This window comes from Psammomys obesus, unplaced genomic scaffold (genome assembly GCF_907164565.1).
Source record: "Psammomys obesus unplaced genomic scaffold, mPsaObe1.curated_primary_1811, whole genome shotgun sequence".
In the NCBI taxonomy this organism is placed as follows: Eukaryota; Metazoa; Chordata; class Mammalia; order Rodentia; family Muridae; genus Psammomys; species Psammomys obesus.
Genome location: NW_026586662.1, coordinates 8,312,151 through 8,338,130, shown reverse-complemented (window position 1 = coordinate 8,338,130; position 25,980 = coordinate 8,312,151). Strand labels below are relative to the sequence as shown.

Below are 25,980 nucleotides of genomic sequence, written 5' to 3'. Positions count from 1 at the left end.
TATATATATATATATATATATATATATATATATATATATATACATACATACATACATATATTGGTTTTTTGAGACAGGGTTTCTCTTTGTAGCCTTGGCTGTTCTGGACTTACTTTTTAGACCAGTCTGGCCTTGAACTCAAAGAGATCTGCCTGCCTCTGCCTCACTGAGTGCTGGGATCACAGGAGTGTGCCAAAGAGCCCAACTGGGAAATAATATTTTATGAAGAGAAAAAAACTTTGGGCAGAGGGCAGGGAATCTTATGAAAGAAGGGGGAGATAGAAAGACCTAGAGGGAACAGGAGCTCCACAAGGGGAGCAACAGAACCAAAAAATGTGAGCACAGGAACCTTTTCTGAGACTGATACTCCAAACAAGGACCATTCATGGAGATAACCTAGAACCCCTGCACAGAAGTAGCCCACGGCAGCTCAGTGTCCAAGAGGGTTCCCCAATAATAGGAATAGGGACGGTCTCTGACATGAATTCATGGGCTGGCTCTTTGATCACCTCCATCTGAAGGGGGAGCAGCCTTACCAAGCCACAGAGGAAGACAAAGAAGCCAGTCCTGATGAGACCTGATAGACTAGGGTCAGATGGAAGGGGAGGAGGACCTCCCCTATCATTGGACTGGGGGAGGGGCATAAGAGAAGAAGATGGAGAAAGGGTGGGATTGCGAGGGGATGGGGAAGGGGCTACTGCTGGGATACAAAGTGAATAAACTGTAATTAATAAAAATTAAAAATTAAAAAAAAAGAATTTGTCCCATGTGGGGAAAAAAAGCTTGTTGGTTTCTCATAACTAAAAGTCAGTGTTTCTCATATCATGAATAGGTATATCACATACTACAAAATGCTGTGACAGGCTTACATTCCGTGAGTTCTCTTCATGTTTTAAAAACTCACAGTGTACTTTTAGACACACCCCATGTCATTACTGAACCAGCCATTATGAGAAGGGACAATGGATATTTTAGTCCTAATTCATAATTTTCATGGCATCAATATTCATATGCCATGTCCTTGATTTTCAGTGGAAAGTGATGCTGGACACACTTCTACACATTCCCTTGGAAGCATATACAAAAAAACTGTGTGATTTTCCGAAATGAAAAAAAAAAAAGAAGTTTTTCTTTTTAAAGTTTTCCTCTAAATATTTAGAAATGTCCGTGACTAACAGATGTTTGCTGTTACTTCATTCTGTCATTGCTGTTGTTTTATTTGGTTTGGTTTTTGTTTGGTGAGGTTTAAATAGTCTTTGCTTTTGGGGGGGAGGAGGGAGTGTTCCTATTTAGCTTTTTGTTGCACCTGTGCATTGTACATGCTACATGGTTATTTAAGGATGTCGTTATATGAAATATAATGTGAATTGAGTACATTCCTCCCATACCCAGTCCTTCCAGTTTCCTTGCCTAGAACACTGTTCATGTCACAGCAGAAATGAACAAAGTGAGGCTGGATATTATGGGACGAGCATTTAATCGCAGCACTCAGGAGGCAGAGGCAGGCAGCTCTCTGAATTTGAAGCTAGTGTGATCTTACATAATAATCCAAGGCAGCAAAGGCTACAGAGTGAAACACTGCCTCAAAACATAAAAATAAAAAATAGTGATCAAGAAGCACCAATATGTACCAGGTGTCCATCCTTCCCTGCCAGCATATACACACAGCTCTCTCCATTATTCACACACCCAACAAAGGAGTACACTTGTTGAAATTACTGAATATACACGCTGCCACTCAAAAAACTAGAAAGGAGAACTAAGAAGTCTTGATGCCTCTTTCCCCGGCCATGAGATGAGAAATGAAAGATAGTTCATAATTATCCACTAGAATAAAACAGAAGTCAACCCAAGCCACAGAATGTTGAGTGGGTTTTTGAGTTAATCTTAGCAACGACAACGGGGGAAGGGTAACGAATCTCTGATTACCCTCACGTGAAAAGCATAAACTCAGCGTTCTCTGACATCCTTAAGTGGCTAGGCACTGTACCTAGTGCTCTGTCTACTGTCATTTCATTTAATCCTCATGGCACTACAAGAGAAGAAATTTATCATCTGTATTCCACAGATTAGGAAACTGACACTTGAAAGCTAAGGCACTTGACCAAGATTATGCAACCACAAATCCTCCTAAGTTCTTAGTCTACATGGGAGCTCTGTTTTCACTAGTTGAGTGTCCTAGCTAGCTGATCTCTTTACCAAGAAATAAAAGGGACAAATACATGGGGCTGGGAAGAATTCAGAATTGTCCAAATATGTTATTATTTTCCATATCTGAACCTAGTTTGAAATTAAACCACACTCCTTAAACATTGTTAATGTTCACTCCTCATTACCAAATGAAGAAGAAAAAAAAAAAAAAACAGTGCTTAAACGGCATGTCACTTGGGCTGATTAATCATTAGATAGCACCAACGTGCACCCCAACACACCTGGGATGTTACCTACATTCAGTTGTGGCCTCTCCTGTCACAGGCTCTCCTTCTCCGCTGCTGTAAGTTGCAAACACTGAAATTTTGTACTTGGTCTCTGGCTGCAGGTTCTCTATCATAGTATGAATTGCATCTCCAGGAAGATTTTTCTCTCCAGCCTCAATGTCATCATAAAGCGACTTCCAGGAGACCCTGTACCCTCGAACCATCCCTGGAGCAGATGTCCAATAGGCCCCGATCGACGTGTTCGTGATGTCTTTAGTGACTAGATCCTGAGGTGAACCACGTTCTGGAATAGAGATTAAAGGAGCACACTTTTTGAATATCAACTGAGTATTCACTCATCCTGGTAGACATCCTAATCTACTGGACCCAAATTCAGCCTATCAAAAATTGATCATTCTTCCGGAGCTTTGGGGCTGCTTTTAATCAATGGAGCAAATCAGAGGAAGAAAACTCCAAGCTGCATGATTCCTAACTATCAGCCTTGCCCATGTGCTCATTTGTATTGCAGGGTCCTCTAGGCCAAGACCAAAATCCTACTTTGAAGAAATACACGCTTTTAAATTCTTTCCAAAGGGGAAAATATGTCTGAATGTCAATATTTTATCACACTTCAGCATGCTTTAGGACACAGCCCACTGTTCACAGAGGCCTCCTTGTCATTACCTGGGTTCTTTTCCTTTCTATCTAATTTTAATAGTCTTAGTTTCATTATATGAATTACAGTAACTACAACACTCGTACACCACTTGCAATCCTTAACTCCCAAAATTGCTTTCTAAACTGACTTTTACTTGCATATTCAGTTCAAAAGAGTACAAATACAAACTTTCAGCATACCTTAACTTCAGTGAAACTAAAAGTCACCAATACTCTGGAAAACTTAAAGGTATTAGTCATCAAAATAGAGCACACCACTTATTCTTGCTAATCAAAGCTAATATATTTAATAATATATTACATATATCACTAAATAAAAATGTAGAGACCTCAACTTAATAATAGGCACAGATGATTTCTAATAAAACCCTCACTTTCCACAGTTTAAATGTAATATAAATACACTGGTCACTTTGTATTGGCTGATTTTACTAGGGTTTAAGCCACATTGTGACATAAATATAAAACTATCTGCCTCCTCAGCATCCATTATGCCTATAATTGTTTTACATCCGTGTAAATGATAGTTCACATACTAGATTTCTGAAAGCTGTTGCTTCCTTAATGCAGAGTGGAATGAACATTTCAGACCTACTCATAAACAGTTAAGCATCAACCAGAAAATAAAGATAATGATTAACAAAAACCACCACAAAAGTCAGTGCATACTCTCCTCAAACATGGTAGAGCTTAGAGGGAAAGATAAATAAAAGAGAAGCTGGAATGCCTACCAGATCCTAACGGAAAGTTCTTATTCCATTATAAATAACTTTGAAACCAGACAGGACATCTCATCTCTGGAAGGAAATTAGCTGCATATTTCACTGAAACCAAGAACACTTATTTTCAAGAACATAGTGACTTTTTTCTCTCAGCACTAAAAGGCTAAAAGCCTCTTACAGAAGCATTTGCTACTTGTATGGGAATAACCTCTATATTTTCTTTACTTACAGAAGCAAGTCAACTTCAAATTACTAGCTTCTAAGCTTGGTTTGGTTGTTCATTGTTTTCTACTTGTTTTGGTGACTGATTTCACACAACTCTGTTAAGTTTCAAGTCTGCAATACACTTTTTCTTTGCTTATTATAGATCATTTTTCCACATGTGTGTTTGCTTTTGAATTCCTTAGCCTGCAGGCACAAAGGCTACTGGGAAATGAACTCACTTGATAGTGACTTTGAATTTAAATAAGCTAGTTAATGTGTTAATGATATTCTCCAAACATACAAAAATTTAACTTCAAATATGGGAATTTTCTTCCATAAGGGTCATCATCAACTTCTACTTTTCCTAAGGACTATGCTTTTTGGTCTGTTTTTCTCCCTTCAGTCTACAGCGCTGAACTTATGGCATTGTTTGTTTCCATGACAACAAGCAACAGTCTCACAAACACAAGCAAATTATTTCACTATGAGAAAAATAACAGGAAGAGAATTGTGACTGATGCAAAAATGTTTCTGAGCTGAAAACAAAAAGATCCCAGATCACTAGACATGTCTTCCCAAGGGTTTAACCAGCTATTTTAACACTCAAAAGACCTGTAAAGCTAGAACAAATAACTAGCAAAATCACAATACTTTGTCAAGTACATTAATTTCCTGAAATTAATTCGCCAAAGCCCTTTTAAAGACACAAATGAAATAGCAACTAAAAAAATATTCGCATTCTCATTAAAGGCACGCCAACAATGACTTGAGTAACCTCAGAGGAGATTTGAGCCTGTAAGTCAGAGTTCCTGACTGACGTGGATGAACATCATTACAGACACCCATGTTACCATGTTCCTCATGAAAGACAAAGTTCAGACCCCAAAGAAAGGAGAAGCCAAGTGACAAATACTTCAAACTGTTGTGTTTTGTTTTGTTTTTTTTTCTATCAGTCTAAGTGGAAAAACTATTTCTCAACGTTAGGTATATAGGGTTTTCGAGCATTACCTTGTCTCCAAAGTAGGTGGCTATGCATTATAAAGAAATAGAAGATACTTTGTAACATGTGGATCTTTTTTGAGAAAAAGATAGATCCATGGGGAGAATATTTTAGCAGACCTACAACCTATGAAGGTTTTTTATTGTTTGTTTGTTTGTTTTTAAATGGGATCTTGGTTGGGTCAAATGTTAGATTACCAAAATCTGAAGAAACTACGAGGAAACTGTGATGAAAACAGGCAGGATGCAGGCTGGCATGTGGTTTAGCTTGAGGTCAAGTGTGCAACCAGCTGAGTGGGCCACCAGCAAGCTATGTCACTGCCTAATGCCTTGGCAACAAAACGTCTAGACTGGACATGACTAGGTACATAGAAGTGCTTTGCAAGGCAAAGCTCAGCTCTGCTCGAATCAGACCACATGAGACCATCTAAACACTAACCGTTCCTAAAAATCTTTTCGATTTGCACTGTGATTCAGTCCTCCATGGATCTTAACTCATATCTTCCCTCCACACAGTGGCCCACTCTCCTTCTACTCCCCGCCAATCTTCCTGGTTCCTTTCTGCTCCCCTCTGAGACCTACAGAGCTGTTTCTTCACGAGATAGACAGAGTGGTAGTGAACCTTCACGCTTGCTTTTGTCTGGAATGACAGCTCCTCGAAAATAAAGTAAAATAAAGCAAAACTGGTCAAAATGTGGGTCATGAGGATGATCTCTGAGACCGCTTGGTAATTCCTCTATTGTATGGTTATATTTCCAGGCACATCAAATCCAAGTCACTTGAAGACTGGTCCTCGGAGAACTGGAAGGCTGGCTTAGCCTATCACCACATGCTTTCCAGTTCATAAAACGTGGTGCTGGGTGTCTTCCTTTCTTCTCTCTGCCCTGTCCTCTCTTAAAAGAAAATGCTGCTCAACAACACTTTGAACAACACTCTTATGGGGTTTAGTCAAAGTGCCATGTAGGCAGGCATTTGCTTGTTTAATATATTTATAGTTTCTGCCTCAAGGAAGGTTCAGCTATCAGTAACTACCGGAAACTATTTTAGTTTGGTTAGATAGGCTTAAGCAGGGGTCCATTTTTAGAATATATAAAAGGAGAGAGCGGAGAAAAGGAGAGCAGGAAGTCAGAGCCCACTCCAGGCACAATAACTGGGGCAGTGAGCAAAATAAAAACAGGCTTCATTTCTTCATCACTACCTTGTGTGCAGAGATCCACAATATTGTGCTGGTTGCTCCCTACCCCGCCCCCGTGATTTCCTCAGATGTTTGTTTTATGATTCTGAGGCTTGCTCAGGTTTCCTAGGGGAATGTTCGTCAGTAATGTTTACTCTCATAGTGCCTGCTTTCTCCTGCTCTGAACTGTGTTTTTCTATGTTTCGTCTGTCTCTGCAGTTGAAGTTATTGCTGTGTTTCAAGTGTGTCTTCCTAGAGTCACTGCTTTCCCCTTCCACTCCGTCCCGCTGGTGTCCCCATACACTCTTCTTTTCTTTTTAATTTTATTTTTCTTATTAGTTACATTTTGTTAACTCTGTGTCCCAGCTGTATCCCGCTTCCTTATTCCCTCCCCAACCCCACACTCCCTCCCTGGTCTCCTCCCTGCCCCTTTCCAAGTCCACTGAGAGGGGAGGACCTCCTCCCCTTTCATCTGACCCTGTTTTATCAGGTATCTTTTTTTTTTAGTTCTTTTTTATATTATTGTTATTACTTACACTTTATTCATTTTGTATCCCCCATAAGCCCCTCCCTCCTCCCCTCCCGACCCCACCCTTCCTCCCCTTTCTGCATGCATGCCCCTCCCCAAGTCCACTGTTAGGGGAGGTCTTCCTCTCCTTCTTTCTGATCTTAGACTATCAGTTCTCATCAGAAGTGGCTGCATTGTCATCTTCTGTGGCCTGGTAAGGCTGCTCCCCTCTCAGGGGGAGGTGATCAAAGAGCAGGCCAATCAGATTTGTACAGGCAAGGAAGTGCAAGTTCTGTCCTAAGCTTAAAGGTGTAAAGCTCAAGCAGATTTTGAAACCTTAGTATCCAGTCAAAGAGCTGAGAATAAGTGACTTTTGAGTACTTGGTCCTAAATAGAGCATGCTAACACTCAAGGCTTAGTGAACGCTGCAGAAGAGCGGTAGAGAGAACGTAAGAGGGGGAAGTGGGGAATGCTGGGAAACATCGTCTTCTGAACATGGCATGACCATTGCACTCATGACCTCACAGCTACAGCTTCCTGCACAACTTGCACAAAATCAAGCCAGTTGATATTTCAACACGGAAAGAGGAGGAGTTCGTGAGGCCCCAACCCCAGCTGAGGAGCTGTTAGTTGTTATTGGCTACTGGGAGAAGAGTGTTGACCATTGGCAGAGCGTCTAGGCTCAGGCCAATAGCCCCAGGCCCGTATGCATTCAAGTAGCACTACTTGGACTCCAGCAGGTTATATTTTTTTAATGAGATAATGAAAGTAGGAGGATGATGTGTTCAGGGTGAGAAGTGGAGTGTCCAGGGGCAGTTAAGGATAGATCTGGTTAACATACATTGTGTACACTTATGAAATTGTTTCAAAAACAAATTAGGGACATTCTTAAAAACAAGTTTGGTGTTCAGCATTTCTGTTCTGACTAAATCATGTTTGTAGATATACATATATATTTAAATGCATTTTTTTTCTCATGTCTGCTTGCATCGTCTCATTGCTGCTGCAGTGGAAGTGGTGCAGACAGGTGTATTTCTCATGATCTGAGCATCCACAAAGAGTTGAATTATACAATGTTTTCCACATGCCATGCCAGAGAACCAATGTCTCATTTAAGTAACTTTCCTATGTTTCCTTAGCTCTTTTCCATTTGCCTTCCAAAAAGGAAATTAGCATCCAATTCAAACATAATTAAAATATAAATTAGCCAATGATGATAACTGAAGAATGAATCACCCTGTAATGAAGCTGTGTTTCACCTTATAGATTGTTCCAGCCAGCCTTCACTGGACTTCACACAGCACGTTCAGAAATAGAAGTTCAATTTAAAACGTAATGTAAATGCTCCTCTAAATCAATTTGTCTTTTCCGTTAGAGCTCAGCTCAAAAGTCATCCAACTTTCCACAGAAGACTACAGAAGACCTGCTCCTGGATAACATTCATGTGGAAACAGAACCAGAGCCACCATTCCAGAGGACAGAGTTCACTGTCGACAACTCAGCCACTTAAAGGAAGAAGCAATTTGTAAAAACCTAACAACTAAATTGCAGTTCTGCTTCAGAACTGCATGACTAGAGATCTTTCTTCCCTAATTATTGTCTCTCCAAGTCTGACTTAGCTTTATTTCTCTGGCGGGCAATTAAGCCACAAAAAAAGGAAACTGAATTAGCATTCCATGATCATGATAAAGTTCTCCGGTGACGTCAGAGTGCTTATTCCTCAATGTATGATTTTTTTAAATTATGGGACAGCAGTAAATCTAAGAAAACAAAGAAGCCTTGTTTAATCCACCTTGGAGAAGCCCATGTTGCTATACATAAGGCAGAATCCCTGCCCTGTGCTGAAAACCTCACTGTAACAAAATGTCAGCTGAGTCAACTTGGTTTGATCTGTAGGAAGCCATTCATGTCTCAGGCACTGGCAGGTTGCTACAGCAACTAAAACAAAGAAAATTCTAAAAAGGCATGGTTTCCATAGCCAGAAAGCACTCAAAATTCAAAAACAGAACTGTCTTATTGTCAGACTGATATTTCCATTCACTTTTGGTGAATCTCTGAATCAAGGCTAAGCATTCTTCAATTAGATTTGTCAAATAGGTTCCCCTCCCTGTCAAGTCCCAACAGTGACTAAGAAGGTTTCTACCCAGACTCAAAGTACATTTGCATGCACAGCAGGGTTTTTAGTAATTACATTAAGCCTCTCTACCCTGATGACAACAACGGGGGTTAGGGACCATATAAATCAAACTTAATGGCTTCTGCTCAGATTCCTCTGAAGTTTGGATCTGAAATAGCAATAAACTCTGCCTTTGTGATTCTATCACACAACAGTCCTAAGCCAACCATGAACTTCCCTAGTGCCAATGCTAATAAATCTCTCTTCCAGAGACGGGGAATTTTCAGATCATCGGCTTCATTTCAAAAAGAAAAGGTACTGGGAAACAAACAACAAATGAAGGTTAGGGATGGTTGTAGACCATGCAAAGTATTCTAAAAAGGGAAATGCAGGACTTTTGTTCTTTGAATTGAAAGCCACGTGTTCTCAAGGTAATCTGCAAATTTTTCAACCTACAGAGAGCTCTTGCTGGTCGACTCCAGGCCCTGGATAGGAGAAGCATTCCTTCAAGGTCTGCTCTTACCACCTCCTCTCCCAGGAGAAAACCAGATTAGAAAAACAGCAGCCCTCAAAAGCATTTGCCTGGCTCTACCCTGGGCTTTCCACTCCCCACATTCACCATCATATCCTATTCCTGTATATGGTATGTGAATTTGGCTGAGTTGGTATAATAAAACGAAATGGAATAAGCAGGGGCAAAAAAAAATCTATTATTTTAATTTAGCCACAACCACACTTCCACAGACTCATCAGGTTTACTACATAATGCAATTGGAGTAAATATGTTCATAAAACAGAGAGATAGCACTTTTGTGATCTTCATAGTAGGCCAAGGTCTCTAATATAAAGAAGTCTTTGATCTTTTTTGAATTTACTTTACTTCCTGTCCATCTTCCTCAGAAACAATTTCTGGTCAAATACATGAAGATGTATGTGCTTTAATACTCACACGTGCAGACAATTTGGAAATTGTGCTATGCCATTTGTATAAAGTTATAACTTATAAACAACGGTACTATACCCATTTGACTAAAAAAAAAAAAATCAAAGACCAAAAATATGGCTTTCTGGAAGCTAGGATGTACACTTTGCTATGTGAGATTTCTAATACATTATTCTTGGTGAAGATACTTTAATTTTTAAAATCAAGAAAAGTGAGTGATTGGGCAACGAAATGCTTTCTAGACTAGACACAGCTATTGTAAACATCAGCTTACCTGCACTAGTCCACACAAGGCTGGCCCTGTCAACACCAATCAGGGAGTGGGGGAGCCTCTGAACTCTTGGCTAATGACAGATTCTGAGGAAAGGGGAGGCACTGTCTTCAGTATACACTCTACTAATCCACACAGCGCCAATAGATAGCTCCAAACCCACAGTCTCACTGATAGCCCTGGAGAATCTCAGTAGATCACAAGACAAAACCAAAGGACATGAATGTAAAAGAGAATTATGTAGACCAGAGAGAGAACAGAAGTAATAAGGAGATGGGAGGGAAAAGTCTTCAGTATGCAAAGCAGGAGTCCATACGAATATAAACATAAATACATGATAAAAACTAAAGTTAATGAAGAAAGTTTTGGCTGAGTATGAATGTATTTCTAAAATGTAGATTAGAGTACCAGAGGCCAAACGGGGCAGCCAAATGAAAAGTACTATTTCCTAGAGTCTCTTTATATGGAAGAAATTTTAAGAAATAAAATCTATACCTATTCTGTAAACAATAAATTTTCCAAGTTTGTACTTTTAAAAATATCCTCTGAATATCTATGCTGGAAACCCATGCAAACCATGTGAAGAAGAGAACATCGAAAGGTCAGGGGAGAACATACTTCTCAAGCTCTTTCGATGACACAGAGCTTCTATTGCCTGGTCCTACTTCATGGTTAAGGTAATTTCCATGTCTGCCTCTTATTTCCAGCCAATCAATATCTTTGCACTACTAAAGCTTTAATTTTTAGGCATCAATGCTAAAATTACTGTTATTTTATATATGGTATTTTATGGCTCCGAAAAGGTCTCACCAACCTTCTCCCATTCGGGCTCCATAGCAACCCTAGGAAGAAAAGAGGAGGACCATTCCTCTGTGTAGAGGCAAACTGAGATGGGGGGAGGACATTTCAAGGTCACATAGATAAGTTGCATGGCAATGCTCTTCTGGTTACCAGTACTTTACACACTGGCATTCAATATTTTATTTAAGACCTCTGCTCAGGATGGGTTTTATTTATTATTGGAATTAAACTCTTGATTATGATGATTTAACCTTTTCCCGTTTGTTTCCAAAACTTTATTTAAAATCCAAACCCTCTTCCGCAAGCCTTGTTGCTAATGGTTACATCACCAACACTCCTCTAGTCTCCTGGATGCAACTGACATTGGGTACTTTGCCCAACTCCACTGGGTTTTGTTTGTTTGTTTGTTTGTTTGTTTGTTTTCTCTCAAGTTATAATTAATATGAACATTCTCTAACAATCATTTCACATAAGCAGTGGAAAATATGATTTAAAATGACATAATCTGAAGAGCCTATAGTGTAACCTCATATTCGTTAACCACTTGTGAACGTTTTATGAAAAAGATGAGTAAAATCAGAGAATGGCTCCCATAGAAACCTGGGGAATTGAGCCAGGCATGATCCCGAGGCCTCTGAAGGTTCCCCGAATTTATATGCTTCCCAAGATCCATTCCCTTCAACGTTGCTCACTCTATTCATTACAGCAACCCATGGCCTTTCAAAGTGGCTTGCGCTATTTTGCAATATAACGGGCTGTTTTAGAGCCTTCACTTTTAACACGCACTCTGGACCCCATGGTCCAGATTTCATTCTTTAAAAACATTTCCAGCTTCTTGAAAAAAAATCACACCCATGCTCCGTCTCTACCAGAACGCGGCACATTAATTACCTTCAAGTGTTGTTCCTTTTCCAGAAAGAGCTTCACCGGCCCCAGATGCGTACAAGGCTGTCACGGATATGTCGTACTGTGTCCCTTCCTTCAGTCTCCTCAACACCATGTTGGTTGTGTCTCCGCTCACGGTGGCCTCCTGAGTTTCCCCTCCTGCTGCTGGGCTGTACGCGACAAGGTACTGCTTCACTTTTCCTGGTGCCGCACTCCAAGACAACTTCAGCGTTGACGTCGTCGCGTCAGAAACTCTTAGGTCTCTTGGATTCCCTCTAACTTCATTACAAAAACGGCAGAACCAAAAGGCATTATTTAGCAAAAAAAAAAAAAAAAAAAAAAAAAAGACTAGAAAACACTCATTTTTTTCATAAGCATGTTATATAAAATTTGCTTCCTATGCAACGACTCTATGGCAATATAAACCACTGCCTAGCTAATAAAATATTAGCAGTGTTAAGAAGGGTCCTACACAATAGTGAACAATGAGCAAACATGTTCTGTATTTACACAAATTAAAATCTTTCATAGAAGCCAGACTCCTGGCTTCTATGAAATAGTAGCACACTCCTGCAATCTCAACGCTTAGGAGGGTAAGATAGGAAAATAGTAAATTTGAGGATAGCCTGGGCTACATACAAGCATTCTGTCTCAAAGGGGGAAAATTGACTTTTGTGTAAAATCTGTCATCAGAATCTTCCACATAAAATATTTTCCCTAACTATTTCTGACATGAACTCAATGGCTGGTTCTTTGGCCCCATCCCCCACCCTGATGGAGGAACAGCCTTGCTAGGCCACAGAGGAGGACTTTGCGCCAGTCCTGAAGATACCTGATAAACCAGGGTCAGATGAAAAAGGAGGAGGTCCTTCCCCATAAGTGGACTTAGAGAGGGGCACAGAGGAGATGAGAGAGGGAGGGTGGGATTGGGAGGGAATGAGGGAGGGGGCTTCAGCTGGGATACAATGTCAATAAACTATAACTAATATTAAAAAAATAAAAAATATATTTTCCCTACATCTTTCCTACAAGTGGAACAAGGAACTGTATATTATTTCCATGCGACCAGTATATTTCCTCTACCTTCTTCAGTGGCTGCATTTCCTGTCAGTGGAGAGCCAGGTCCCGAGGAATATTCAGGAATTACAGATATTTCATATTTTGTGTCTGGCGTCAGGTTCTCCAGTGTTTTCCTCCTCTGATTGGCTGGAGTGCTAACTTCTTTGCTTTCTCCACCAGAAACTGGTCTGTATATAATTCGATACCTTAAGACTCTCCCTGGAGCTTGAGACCAGGTAATTTTAAAACTGTCCGTAGTCTCGTCTGTCACCTTCAGGTTTCGTGGTGCTCCTTTTACTGAAATTTAAAAATACCATAATTTTTTTTAAAGCCAGCTGATTTTACGCGAGTACAAAAACTGGCTTTTGAACGTTAATTGGAACATTTTTTTTTTTCTAACTGAATTCCCTGACCAGTTCTGTTTGTAAGCACGCTGGTTATAACATCATTTAGCCAGACCTTAAATACATTCTGAAACAATAGGCAAGTAGTTTCTTATCTGTATGGTCATTTAACATAGAGGAAAATCTAGGCTACATATATGAGAGAGAAGTATGTGACAAGCACTTAATGAATATCACTAAATATAAATCTCGAAGTTGAATTGCAATGTGGCTAACACACACTTAAGGTCTTTCAATGAAATTTTCAGGTTAGGGGCCCAGATGGGAACAGTGGACTTTATGTTTGGGAAACACGCTCAAGAAGGAAGACTGTCCACATTCAATAAAGGTGAAATTAAGACATCATGTTCTCGGTTCACCAGGGTGAAGCTGCAGTGGAATGCAAATGACAAACAGAATTTGAAGTTTATTTAAAATTTCAACCTATCATGGGGCTGAAGAGATGGCTCAGTGTTGAAAGTATGGCTGCTCTTCCAGAGGACCCAGATCGGTTCCCGCCACCCTCACTACAGATCACAACCACCTGCTGCTCCAGATTTAAGGTTATCGGACACACTCTTTCAGCCTCTAGGGGCACTACACACACATGGTGTTCAGACATGCATGCAGGAAAACGCCCAAACACAAAAAATTAAAATGAATAAAAAAAATTTTAAATAAAAATGTAACACACCCATAGATCACTTCAGACAGGAAAAAAAAGGAAAAGAAAATGAATCCATTAAAAAAATATTTTGGGTGTGGCAATGTATACTTTAATCCTAGCACTCAGAGAGTAGAGGCAGTTCAATTTTTGTTGATTAAAGGCCAACTTAGTATAGCCAGTTCCAGGGAGGCCAACCTAAAACGTGAGACCTTAACATACACACACACAAGAAAGAAAGGAAAGGAAATGGGAAGGAAGGGAGGGAGGAAGAACAAAGACAGGAAGAAAAGAAGGAAGGAGGGATGAAAGGAAGGAAGGAAAGAAGGAAGGAAGGAAGGAAGGAAGGAAGGAAGGAAGGAAGGAAAGAAAGAAAGAAAGAAAAGGAAAGACGAGAAAGGAAAGAAGGAAGGAACGAAAAAAGCAGTTGGCAAACTTTGTCCATGATTCATTACGTCAAGAAAAAAGACCAAATTAGTCAAAACAAATGAAGCTTAATGACTAATGGCTGTGAATTCCAGCTCCGAAGCTTCATGGCTGTATAATTTGAGCCACAGATTGAGCAGCAGTTAAACATTACTACTTATTAGACTATTAAAGTGCCTGAATAAGATAATCCATGAAAGACATTTAGTATAGCATATGGCATCTAGTAAGAGATCAAAAAACACCAGCTTAACTAAGGTGTTAAATGTTAAAACTTGTCTATTTACAAAAGAAACTTTAGCTGCCACAATTTCACAGTAGATCTGTCAGGCATCCATCTCTTCTGTGGTAGCCCAATGTCCAAAAGCTTTCAGACTCAAGTTTTTTCTTGAGCTGCAGTAGGCCTTGTAAGCAATCAACAAAAAGTCAAAAATATCTCAAGTATGAATATATAAGTTATACAACCATAATTTTTTAAAAGATGGATTAGGTACTTCAGTTGGCCTGTAGCCAGAACTATATCGTATACAAAAGAAAAATATCATTCATCTTTAGAAAATGTTTTGGAGACAAAAATTCCCTAATTTTGTCAATAAGGTACACAAAGTGTATCCGCTAGCAAGTATTTCTTTATACATCTTCAATTCTTATGATGGCCTTCTGGGTTCTTTCCCTTGCACCCAGTCAAAACAGGGAAGAGAATCTACATCTCTTGTAATTTCACTGTTTCCATGTTAAGAGTAGTGGACTAGTCTTAAGGGTTTTTTTAGTCATATTAAATGTCAAATGAGAGTAATTATGCCAAAAGGTATTCAGCTCTAATCAGTAAAAAGGGCACATCTCAAAATAGTCGTAGAATTAATTTGCTCATGTCCCAGCACCATTATTCATAATAGCCAAAAGTGGAACCAACCTGAATAGATGAATATACAGAGCATGATGCATTCATACAATAAGATAATACTTGCCTTTAAAAAAAAATGAAATTCTGCCCAAGCATACTGGCACAAGCCTTCAACCAAGGCACTCAGGAGTCAGAGGTAGGCAGACCTCCATGCGTCCAGGGCCAACCTGGTTTACATAGCAAGTTAAGGTAACCCAGGGCTGCATAGTGAGACCCTGACTCAATAAAAAAAAAAACAAAAAAACAAAAAAAAAAAAAAAACTCTGACACATTTGGCACCTTCTGCACATGGATGGTGGTGGTGATGGCCGTAAAAGGTCAATATACTTCAATTAAAATGTGCACCAAAAAATGGCTGAAATGGCTGGAAAATGCTTTTTTTTATTTTTCAGGTGGTTTGTTCATGCTATAATTTTGCTTTCTAATTAATTACAAGGTTTGGAAAAAACATGGGATAATCCCTACCATACCTTCAGCTGTGGTCTCCTCTCCAGATAAGGGAACACTGAAGCCATCTTCATACTCTGCAGTCACATTCACCAAGTACAGGGTCTCTGGCTTCAGGTTGCTGAGGACAACATTGGTGCTCGAGGCTGGCTCCACCACTGTGACCTCATCATCCCCAGTAACGTCCTTGTATGTGACGTGATATGAAAAAACATTTTCTCCAGCAGGAGACCATTCAGCTTTGAAACTATTAGCAGTTACCTGAGAAAAACGCAGATCCTTCGGTGGTACATATGCTGTTTAAAGAGGGGGGAAAAGAAATAATTTAAATTTTTAGCTCTATGGAATGAAAATAGACCGCTCAACTCTGTGCTTCTGAAATGGTTGATGTTCATTCAGGAGCAGAACCACTGAGACCAATGCACGCGACCTCTAATAGAAGGCCTCCCTTTTAATAGGAAGTCCTGATAGTTTTACTTAACTATCCACAACAGTCATCATATTACTTAAAGGAAGTAATTAATTAAAATGAACTTGAATGCTGAGCTTCTCAAGACAAAGCATTAATAGAACATTCCCCCACAAGTGTATATTTAGACAGTAGAAGATTTTAAATGAGCCATAACAGTTTTCCCTTAGTGACAGGTAGACGGATATTTCAAAGTAAAGCTAAGGAATTTTCTGGCAAATGAATAATTATCATAGCTGGGAAGGTGCCTCAGTGCGGCCAACATTTGTCATGCAAGTATGAGGAACTGAGTTGATTCTGCCAAATCCAGAGCGGGGTGCAGTGGCGTCCCTCTATAATCACAGTATTTCTACAGCAAGAGGAGGGGCTTGGAGGTGACAGAGCTCAGCTTGAGGTCACAGCAGAGAGAGAGCAACAAAAGACTGTCTCAAACAAGGTGGAAGTCAAGGACAACCCCAGAGGCCTCTGACACACACACACACACACACACACAAACACACACACACACACGACATGTGCTTGTCCATCATCTCGCATACATAAATATGTGTGCATACACACGTACACATATACAAAAGAATGTCTTTAAGTAGACTTATTAAGCTAAGCTAAGCATGCATTAAACTGATCATAAGAAGAGATGAGCATAAGGCACATTGTCCCTAGGGGATATGCAAATAGAAGAGATAGGAAAGTGTAAAGTTAGTAACAAAAACAAAAAAAAAAAAAAAAAAAAAAACCGTGTAAAAGTGACATATACTAGAAAATTAAGGAGTGTTTAGAAAAGGGTTTGATACTTTTACCTGAACACTGGAAAGAAGAATTTAGGCAGATCGAAAGAAAGAATAGAGAATTCCAGATGTGAGCTATCATGCTCAAAAACAACCAAGGAAAGAACACAGGAAAAGAATTCAAAGGTCCTAGACTGTTTTAGTTGCTTTGGGCTCAAAGGACCCAGATCTGTATGTGTGTGTGTATATATATATATATATATATATATATATATATATATATATACACACAGTAGAAATTCAGTAAGTAGTTAAATGGCTATGATGAAAAACTGTGATGAAGCTGGGTCCTAGACTTCCTTGAGAATCTAGAGAAGAAATCTCACTTGGGGTAAGCATTTTTTTTTCACCAATAATGAAACGGTATGCAAAAAAAAATGACACATATGAAAGTTATCTATCACACCCAGCATACTAAGTTCGATAGTTTTCAATAGCAGTGGGAAGTTGCCTTGGACCGAATAAATCAAAGAAGAACCCTACCCACAGTTTTAGAATTCAGAGGCTCTACCAACCTTTCTTCTTTATAGCTGCCAACTCTTGCTCAATTCTAAGACAGATAGACTGTGTAAGTTCGAACGATATCCTTTGAAAGGCGTCAAAGTCCTCCACGGTGAACACGTGGGTCTCGGCAGGAGGAGAGGCAATGGCTTCCAATTCTGAGCGAACCGCATCCTTTACGCCGACCGCAAAGATCTCCACGTCCGAGTTCCTGAGTTTTATAGCAGGGTCCCTGAAAGCATCTGACGACTTCCCATCCGTGATGAGGATCATCACCTTCGGTACGTTGCTTCTGGAGCCTTTGTTGGGCACAAATATTTTCTCTCTGACGTAAGTCATAGCTTTGCCTGTGTTCGTGGATCCCCCCCTGTAGGGGAAGTTGTTTATTGCTTTGATTATATCTTCAACTCTGTTGAATTCCTTCAGGGTGAACTCAGTGTGAGGGTCTCTGCTGTACTGGACAAGGCTTATCTGCACCCTGTTGGGTGAGATCTCAAAACTTTTGGCAAGAACTTCCAAAAAGGCTCTAACTTTAACGAAGTTTGCAATCCCGATGCTGTAGGAACCATCGACCAAAAACACGATATCGGCTTTTATATCCACACCACGTGAACATTCTGTGAAGAGACCAAAAATAAACCCATTCAACATAAACAGATAAAATTAAAGCATAATAAAATTAAGATGTAGATATCTCACTTTCTTTGTAAAAACTGCTACAGGCCCGGAGAGGTGGCTCGGCGGGTAAAATGCTTCCTGAGCAAGCATGAGTTTGGATAGTCAGTGCCTACCTAAGAACCAAGTGCACCTGCGATGAAGGCGCTGCTGGAGCCTGGAGACAGGCAGGTCCAGGGCCTAGCCAGCCAGTCTATGCCACTTCCAGGAAGACCCCACAGGGGAAAAAAATAATAATGGAAAAGAAAACTATTGCAAATACCATCTTTAAAATGAGCTTTAAACTATTAGACGGTCACGTCGGGCTCCAACCCCAGCAGTAAAATGTCTAACTCACCCACTTGGACTTTCATGGGCTGAGTCTTCTCCATTACCGAAATGGGCTCACTGGATGTCAGTCCCTTCATGGCGAAAACGCTGATCTGGTATTCTGTGTCAGCTGAGAGGTCACGGACGTTGAGCGTGGTCGTCTGAGGCCCCACACTCAGAGCGTGGTGCCGGCTTCCGGCGGCCATTGGCGTAAGGAGGATCTTATAGCCAGTCACAGCACTGGGAGATGGATCCCAGCTCAGCCTCACGTATTTGGATGAGAGTTCTGTGACAACCAGATTTGAAGGAGGCTCGATGACTAGAAAGAAGAGCAATGATAAGCATGAGGTCATTAATAATGAAGCACAACTCTATCAGGTTTTTACATTTGGACCTTCAAGTCTTCTTACTCAAATCGACAATGTCTACATCAGAAAGTGTGGAGTGACGCCCTTTCTCCCTAATTCCACCTGTATGAACAAACCAACAGGTCTTACAGCCGGAATTTTAGTTAGTATACTGAAAAGTTTGGGGCGGGGAGTGTTAGGATGGATAGAGGGAGTTAGAAGGGTCAAGAACACCATAAGAAGACCTACAGGGTAAAATAATCTGGGCTCACGGGGGCTCACAGAGACTGAACCACCAGTCAATGAGCATGCCAAAAAAAAAAAAAATGTACAGGAACTTCGCAGAAAAGTAAATATTTTGTCAAATCTTCCACTGGTGGGAGTTCAGAAACTGGACAATCACTGGAGGGCATGGTGACGATGCTTTTATTCTAGAATATCTGCGAAGCAGGAACCACTGTCGGAAACTTCTAGCACCTACATGCCTCTCAAGAAGCAAGCACTCACCTTCCTCTCCGCTAACCAGTTCACCAAGCTGCTCGTCAACTCCTGAGCACACCTGTGAAATGATCTCATTCTGAATGTCCACAATTGCATCAAAATTGGCCACGTTGAAAACATGGTTCAAGGAAGGTGTGGATGCGATTTGCTTGAGTTCTTTTGCATCTGCAGCTTTAATGCCTTGAAAACAAAAGGGTAGGATCCGTTAAAATGGGAAACATACGTGCAGCAATATTTCTCAATCTTGGAAAAACTGAAGATGTTCTAACTCTTTTTAGTGAAAATCCAGAGGCGCTTTGGCACATGCCTTAACCCCTAGCACTTGGGAGACAGAGGCCTGAAGATTTCTGTGAGTTTAAGATCAGCCCGACCTACTTAGTGAGACTTTGGCTCAAATAGATAAATGATAGGTAGGTAGGTCGGTAGATAGATAGATAGATAGATAGATAGATAGATAGATAGATAGACAGATAAATAGGTAGATAAAAAATAAATGTTCAATGACAAAGCATTTTATAATTTCACACAAAGTGATCAGCCAAAGAGAAAAACAAACAGTTAACAGAAGAGCCCCCATTCTAACTATGCCATCACTTGTCTCTGCCATCTGTAAAGACAATATTTTTTTATTACTAAGGGCTGAATGAGCTGGAGACCTGTGAATATTTCAAGTATTATGTAATCCATAAAATCCACTTAATGATAATACAAGGAGGATCTTTATTAGAATCACTGGCAGAGTGCTCTTTGAAAAGTAGAAGGCTGGCAAAGCACGTGAACCAGGTCACTTAATCCATACGCTAACAAAGTTTTACGAGGAAACAGATAAGCAGAATTTTTACTCAAAGACAACTTGGAATAATACTACGCTATAAAATGCAATAAGCACTTTTGACAGCACCCTTCCTTGAGGAATCAACCTTTATCTTCTTAAGCATTAAGTGTACTGAAGGAGATCTAGAGAGAAAATGGCGAGCCAGACTTCACCTACCCAGAGAGAAAACCTCAACTCCAATATTCCGAAGCTCCCGTGCAGAAACTTCCACTTCATCCTGAGATTTGCCATCCGTGATAATGATTGCCACCTTTGGAAATCCAGCTCTTGAGCCAGCAGATTCAGTGAACGTGTTTTTAACTAAGTAATCAATGGCATCCCCTGAAGGGAAAAAGCAATATGTTCAATTTACTGTAGGCATCCATTTTGCCAATGCTAAAGACTGAGAGATTAATTCCAAAGGTGCTTTCTATACGGCCAATGTTTTCATTTCTTTTCAAAATAGACAGTTTGTTTGCACAATGATACAGTCTCTAAAACCTACCTGTCATCGTGTTGCCGCCTTTGTATGGTATTTTTTTAATTGCGGCAAGCAGGTCTTCTCTTCGGTAATGCTGATTTAAGTTAAATTCAGTCCTGGTATCTGAGCTGTACTGAACAACTCCAACCCTCGTCTTCTCCTCCCCAACGTCAAAAGCAGACACAAGAGCAACGATGAAGTCTAAAATGTACTTGAAATTATTTCTTCCCACACTCCAGGAGCCATCCACAAGAAAAACTAAGTCAGTCCAGGCACTGACAGAGCACTCTGAAACATAGTTCACATATTTTTAAATGATTAAACCAGTCCATCTTGAAAAAAAACACACGGGCCAACACTCCAAACGTGTTCCTGAATCGTGCTACTCCTTAGAATGTATTTGACCCATTATTTTCCATCTACACACATAAAAGAATATAAAAATCTTATAAGCACATTAAGGCATTTTTAGTGCACTTAGCAAGATCCATTTATGGGGTTGGATGCCTTTAAATTGCTATGTAAGCTATTCTGTGCAAAGAAATAACTAGACATGTGATGTGACATAGTCCAAGTACACACGCTGACAACCTGCTTTTCTAAACCTTATCTTTCCTCTTCCCCAAATAAAGAAGACATAAAACATCTGCGAGACACACAAAACAAATGTCAACAAAGTCTTCTCCAGCCTTGTTATTTATCAACAGATAAATACAATCTGTGCTCTTCAAGCAGATGCGTCTGAGTTGAAGAGAAGAGCAACTATTTTAATAGACTGCCATGTTTTCCAATACGAATATCTAAGTTTATATTCGGGGTAGTCTATGCATGCAGCCATGCAAAGTAGCCAAAATATCTTGTCTTAGTTATCTATGTACTCAAATTTGACAACTAAAACTTCCATTACTAAACAAAAAGGAAGAAATACTGTTAACTCAGAAATCCGAATTCCCATATGGCATCCTTCAGTGATTAAAATGCAATGCACTTTTATGACCTCACATTATCTTTCCTTCTCCCATGGTCAAGGAGGCAAGTCAGTTTTCATGAAAATCTGTATTCGCAAAGCAATATTTAGTGGATTTCTGAATGTGTTTTTGTCCTTGAAGTTAACTGATAGATAATAAAAGAAGTATTTGGCAAAGAGGAGCAGGAAAAGGTCCTGGAAAATTGTGCAAGACAATTTCAAGTTGCATGCTTAAATAATTTTTGTATGCTGTTTAATAGGGCAATTTTAGTCTATTAAAACCCATATCTGGCAGAATATTTTGATTTAGAATAAATATTGATAGTTTGGAGACTATATTAATGTAACTGCATAAGAGAAACTTCATTTTAGATTATTGGACATTTTAGAGAATGATAAACAGTGATCTAGATGAAAATTTCCCAGAGAAAGGGGCCTTTGTGTTTATAATGTTTTTATGATCAGTCTGAGTCATAAATCCAACTTACAAAGTGGCAAAATCAGAAGCTCAATTAGAAGTCCAAGAAACTCCTTAGGAGTTCACTCTAGCAAGCCACACAAAGCGGTGTCAGACAAAAAGAGGCTAATATCCTCAAAGCCGGGAGTAAATAAAAGTGCTTTTCATCTGGTTACATAGTCACCAATTTCTTAGAGATGGGCTGCAGAAACTGGAAAGATTGGGAAAGCTGACATCATCAGCCAAGAAGAGAGGGCCCCAATATGCAAGCAGGCTTAAAGCATATTTCATGGCAGTTGAGTTGCTTCTAGCACTAAGGCCATCTCAGTCTTCTTCTCCCATCTATCTGTATCATGTGTTGCTATCAGTTTGTCTTAGGCAGGAATATTGGCCAGAAGTTTAGAACTCAAGGTTTACAAGGATATGGTTATACATTTCTCTCTTCTACCTATACTCCTTCTAGAGAAAGTTTGTAGCAGTTAATATGAGGAAGATGACCCAAGCTTGGTTATAGTTAGAACACCTACTACAGTGCATCTGTAACTTCTACAAATCCAAGCGAAAATATACAGAGAACTCACTTTGTATCTCAGTTTTTCCAGGTTTCTTCTCCCCTGGCTTTGTTGGGCCACCTGTTTGAACTGAGTCAAAAGTCCATTGTTAACAAAATAAATTACAAAACAATATTTTACTATGAAATACATATGCAATTTAAAATTGAAGTATATATATATGTGTATGTATATATGTAAAATACATAAAAACAGAACACATACATTGTTCTTTAATATTGTCTCTCAAATGTTTCATCTTGCCAGCTGGTCAAAATGCCAAACAATGATTTCCTTACGAATAAATTGTTTTAATGAAATGGTAAACATATTTCAGAAAGACTTTACATCATTGCTTGAAAGTTTCGATATTTCAAATAATTTACATTTCTGCTACTTCCAGAGACCAAGGTTAAAAGGCATGAATGGTAATCTGATTGGCCTGCTCTTAGATCATCTTCCCCTGAGGGGGGAGCAGCCTTACCAGGCCACAGAAGATGACAATGCAGCCACTTCTGATGAGAACTGATAGACTAAGATCAGAAAGAAGGAGAAGAGGACCTCCCCTATCAATGGACTTGGGGAGGGGCATGTGTGAAGAAGGGGGAGGGAGGGGAGGAGAGAGGGGCTTATGGGGGGATACAAAGTGAATAAAGTGTAATTAATAAAAGTTAAATAAAAAATTAAAAGTAAAAAATGCATGAATGGTTTGTAACTACTAATAACTAGAATCATAGAAAGTGGTACTGATATGTTAACCATATAATAGGAGATTAAATATGAAAATTGTTTGCAATATATATACAGATGTCAATACATACGTACAAATGTACAAAACTTTTCAAAATTAAAAACAAAAATAACCGAGAAGTGTTAAAGTGCTTAAGTTTGTAAGTGCCCTTACTTGTTAGCTGGCCTATAACCGGCACACTTTCTTCTACTTCGTCATAGGAAGTTATGGTCACCACGTACTGTATTTCAGGGATAAGGTCCGATAACAGAGTTTCAGTGGTACTAGCGGCGAGGGTAAATTCTTTAGTAGGTCCATCTGGAAACACAAAAAGAAAAATGTAAACTCTACAAAAAACTTTCCCAAGAATAAGATATTATAAAAAAGTCTAAATGCACCCCAAAACTGAAACTTTTACCATATGTACTCTTTCAAGACTTCCAAACGTTGTTTTTAACGGTCTTCCAAACATAAGGCATTTTTTTTTTTTTAGAAAACCAATATTTGCAACGGCCTTGTTTTTATCTGACAATCAAATTCAAAACTTTAAAAGCTCAAAATTCTTCAGAATATTTCAGAACATCAGTCCAAAAGTATATCATCATTTTATGACAACAGAAGATAATTGAAATTTTATAAAGACTCGGTAGTTTAAATTTAAATTTTGAATTGGGAGAGAACAGAAAGATAGGAAGAGCCACATTCAAATGTGGGCCATGCTTCATTTGGTACCATTGCCCTCTGCATTGCCTGAATTGGGTAACACATGTTTCAAAATATCATGCACCGAGTATTTACTTAGATATGACAGCCTACTTCCATCTAGATTCTTTTAACTCTCAGGTCAGTCAGGAAGCATGATAGGTCCCGGGGACTATGAATACTTCAATTATATTAAATATTTCACAAAGGATAATTAAGAAAGGGAGCACATATAGCAAGATTCTGAGAAATGTTCCTGGTTTCTATGTGAGCTATGTGCAATAAGCAGAGCATTGTGAGACAGGAGGACATGGGGATATATTAGAGTGGATCTTTATGGTGCTTGTTTTGGACAATGAAGGCCAATATTCTCAATATTTGGAGCTGTTTGAGAATATTCTTTAGATAAATGAAATTATTAATCAAATGGGCTTAGAAAGAAATAAGAAAGTGTGAGGTTTTTACCCCTTCAGTTCTTTGGCCAGACTGACTTTATTAAAAGTTCCCTGATGAGACCACTGGTATTCTAAAAGGCCAAGAGATAAGTAAGCACAGCTCTAGTGATAGCAACACAGGCGATGTCCATGTTCACCGCCCACCAATGAAGACTTCTTATCACTTACCAGTGCAAACGGTTACCTTTCCACCTACTGATTTTAGACATCAGATCTCCAGACTTGGGCAACAGGGTTAGCACTATAGATAACACAACAGAACATCTGAAACAAGGTCTGCTTTGCTCCCTTTGTTTCCCATAAGTACTAAGATTGGAATCTGTAGTCCTAAGTCCACCAAATACCTGGTGAAATCAACTAAATCCCTCAGGCTTCCTCACTCTTGCCCTCTTTGTGATTAAGTGTGAGGTTAGGCAAACAGACTGTATTGTTTCCATGTCTCTGTACTAAGACCTCAGCATCTTGAAACTCACCTGTTGTAGAGTCCACTGTTATTTTGTAACCCACAATTGGATCAGCTGGCCTTTCCCAGGACATATGAACAGTATTTTCATCTATAATTTTAAAATTCAAGTCGGAAGGTGGGTCAACTGCAAAGAGAGAGTTGAAATTAGTTGCATTTTCCAACGTCAAAAAAAAAATGATTGACATGATTAATGAAGAATTGTATTGAGCAAAGCTTACAAAGTTGTCTTTGCATAAATTTGTTTCCAACAAATATAAAAGATATCTTGTTGGATCAGAATATAATTAAAAGCTGACAAGCTATGACAAAACATCAGAGAGTGTACAAATTACAGAAGACAGCACGGCACACTTGATGCTTGAGTTGCTAGGTCATTCAAGAATGGCCAGCAAAATCAAGCAGGATAGAAACATGTTTGAATACAAGAACAATGAAATCACATATAATAACCACATATGCAAACGATTCACATCACAATTAAGGAAATTCAATACATGCTGAGTGCACTTTGAACAAGCATGCCAAATCACAACCTGCGTACAACCATAGATGTTAATTTAGAACAGTGACATCATACATTTTATAATGTGAAAAAAAAAAATCACTGGTGGTTTGAGTTCAATCTCTGCATTGTTGCTTTGTTATTGTTGTTTGGTAAATCTCAATCTGTGGCAGAAGTTTTAAAAATGTATTTCAATGGAAAAGACAAATCCTAAAAAAAAAAAAATGAAATAGGTCTCACAAGGAAATATACATTTAAATGTATATTCATATTAATATATGTTAATAATTTATGAGGAATAAACAGTGCTAGAGATGTTTATAAAACTGATATTCTGTTTGCCTACACCAATTTACTGTGCTCCCAAGGAGTAAGCCAACATAGTCATTGCCTTTATAGTAGGCATGCTCCATGCTAGAAGTAGCATTTTAAGTAAAAATGCCAGTATGGCCCTTTACACAACAATGGTTAATCATGAAAAGACAACATCAATGCATATTCATGGGCAATTATTTACAGAACTTGAAGGAAACAGTAAAGAAGGATCAGTATTGGAAGATATGGCTGCATAAAAACTTGGAGAAATCAATGACAGAAATAACTGCGGAGTACGGAAAGGAACAGTTTACATACAGAACTGTACAGCATCATGCATGTGTCA

The 25,980-nt window shown here is 39.2% G+C and overlaps 1 protein-coding gene across 1 annotated transcript in view; it reads right to left on the bottom strand.

Moving 5' to 3' along the window:
• The window catches only part of Col12a1 (collagen type XII alpha 1 chain), a 114,988-nt gene that overhangs the window by 79,612 nt on the left and 9,396 nt on the right, over positions 1-25,980 (bottom strand). The window contains exons 3-14 of the mRNA XM_055602521.1: positions 24,825-24,941; positions 23,369-23,512; positions 22,495-22,554; positions 20,514-20,777; positions 20,186-20,350; positions 19,201-19,374; positions 18,375-18,665; positions 17,377-17,979; positions 15,625-15,897; positions 12,802-13,074; positions 11,725-11,997; positions 2,449-2,721 (exon numbers count right to left, since the gene is read on the bottom strand). Of these exons, the coding sequence (XP_055458496.1) occupies positions 2,449-2,721; positions 11,725-11,997; positions 12,802-13,074; positions 15,625-15,897; positions 17,377-17,979; positions 18,375-18,665; positions 19,201-19,374; positions 20,186-20,350; positions 20,514-20,777; positions 22,495-22,554; positions 23,369-23,512; positions 24,825-24,941 (2,910 nt within the window). The remainder of the gene's footprint in view (positions 1-2,448; positions 2,722-11,724; positions 11,998-12,801; positions 13,075-15,624; positions 15,898-17,376; positions 17,980-18,374; positions 18,666-19,200; positions 19,375-20,185; positions 20,351-20,513; positions 20,778-22,494; positions 22,555-23,368; positions 23,513-24,824; positions 24,942-25,980) is intronic.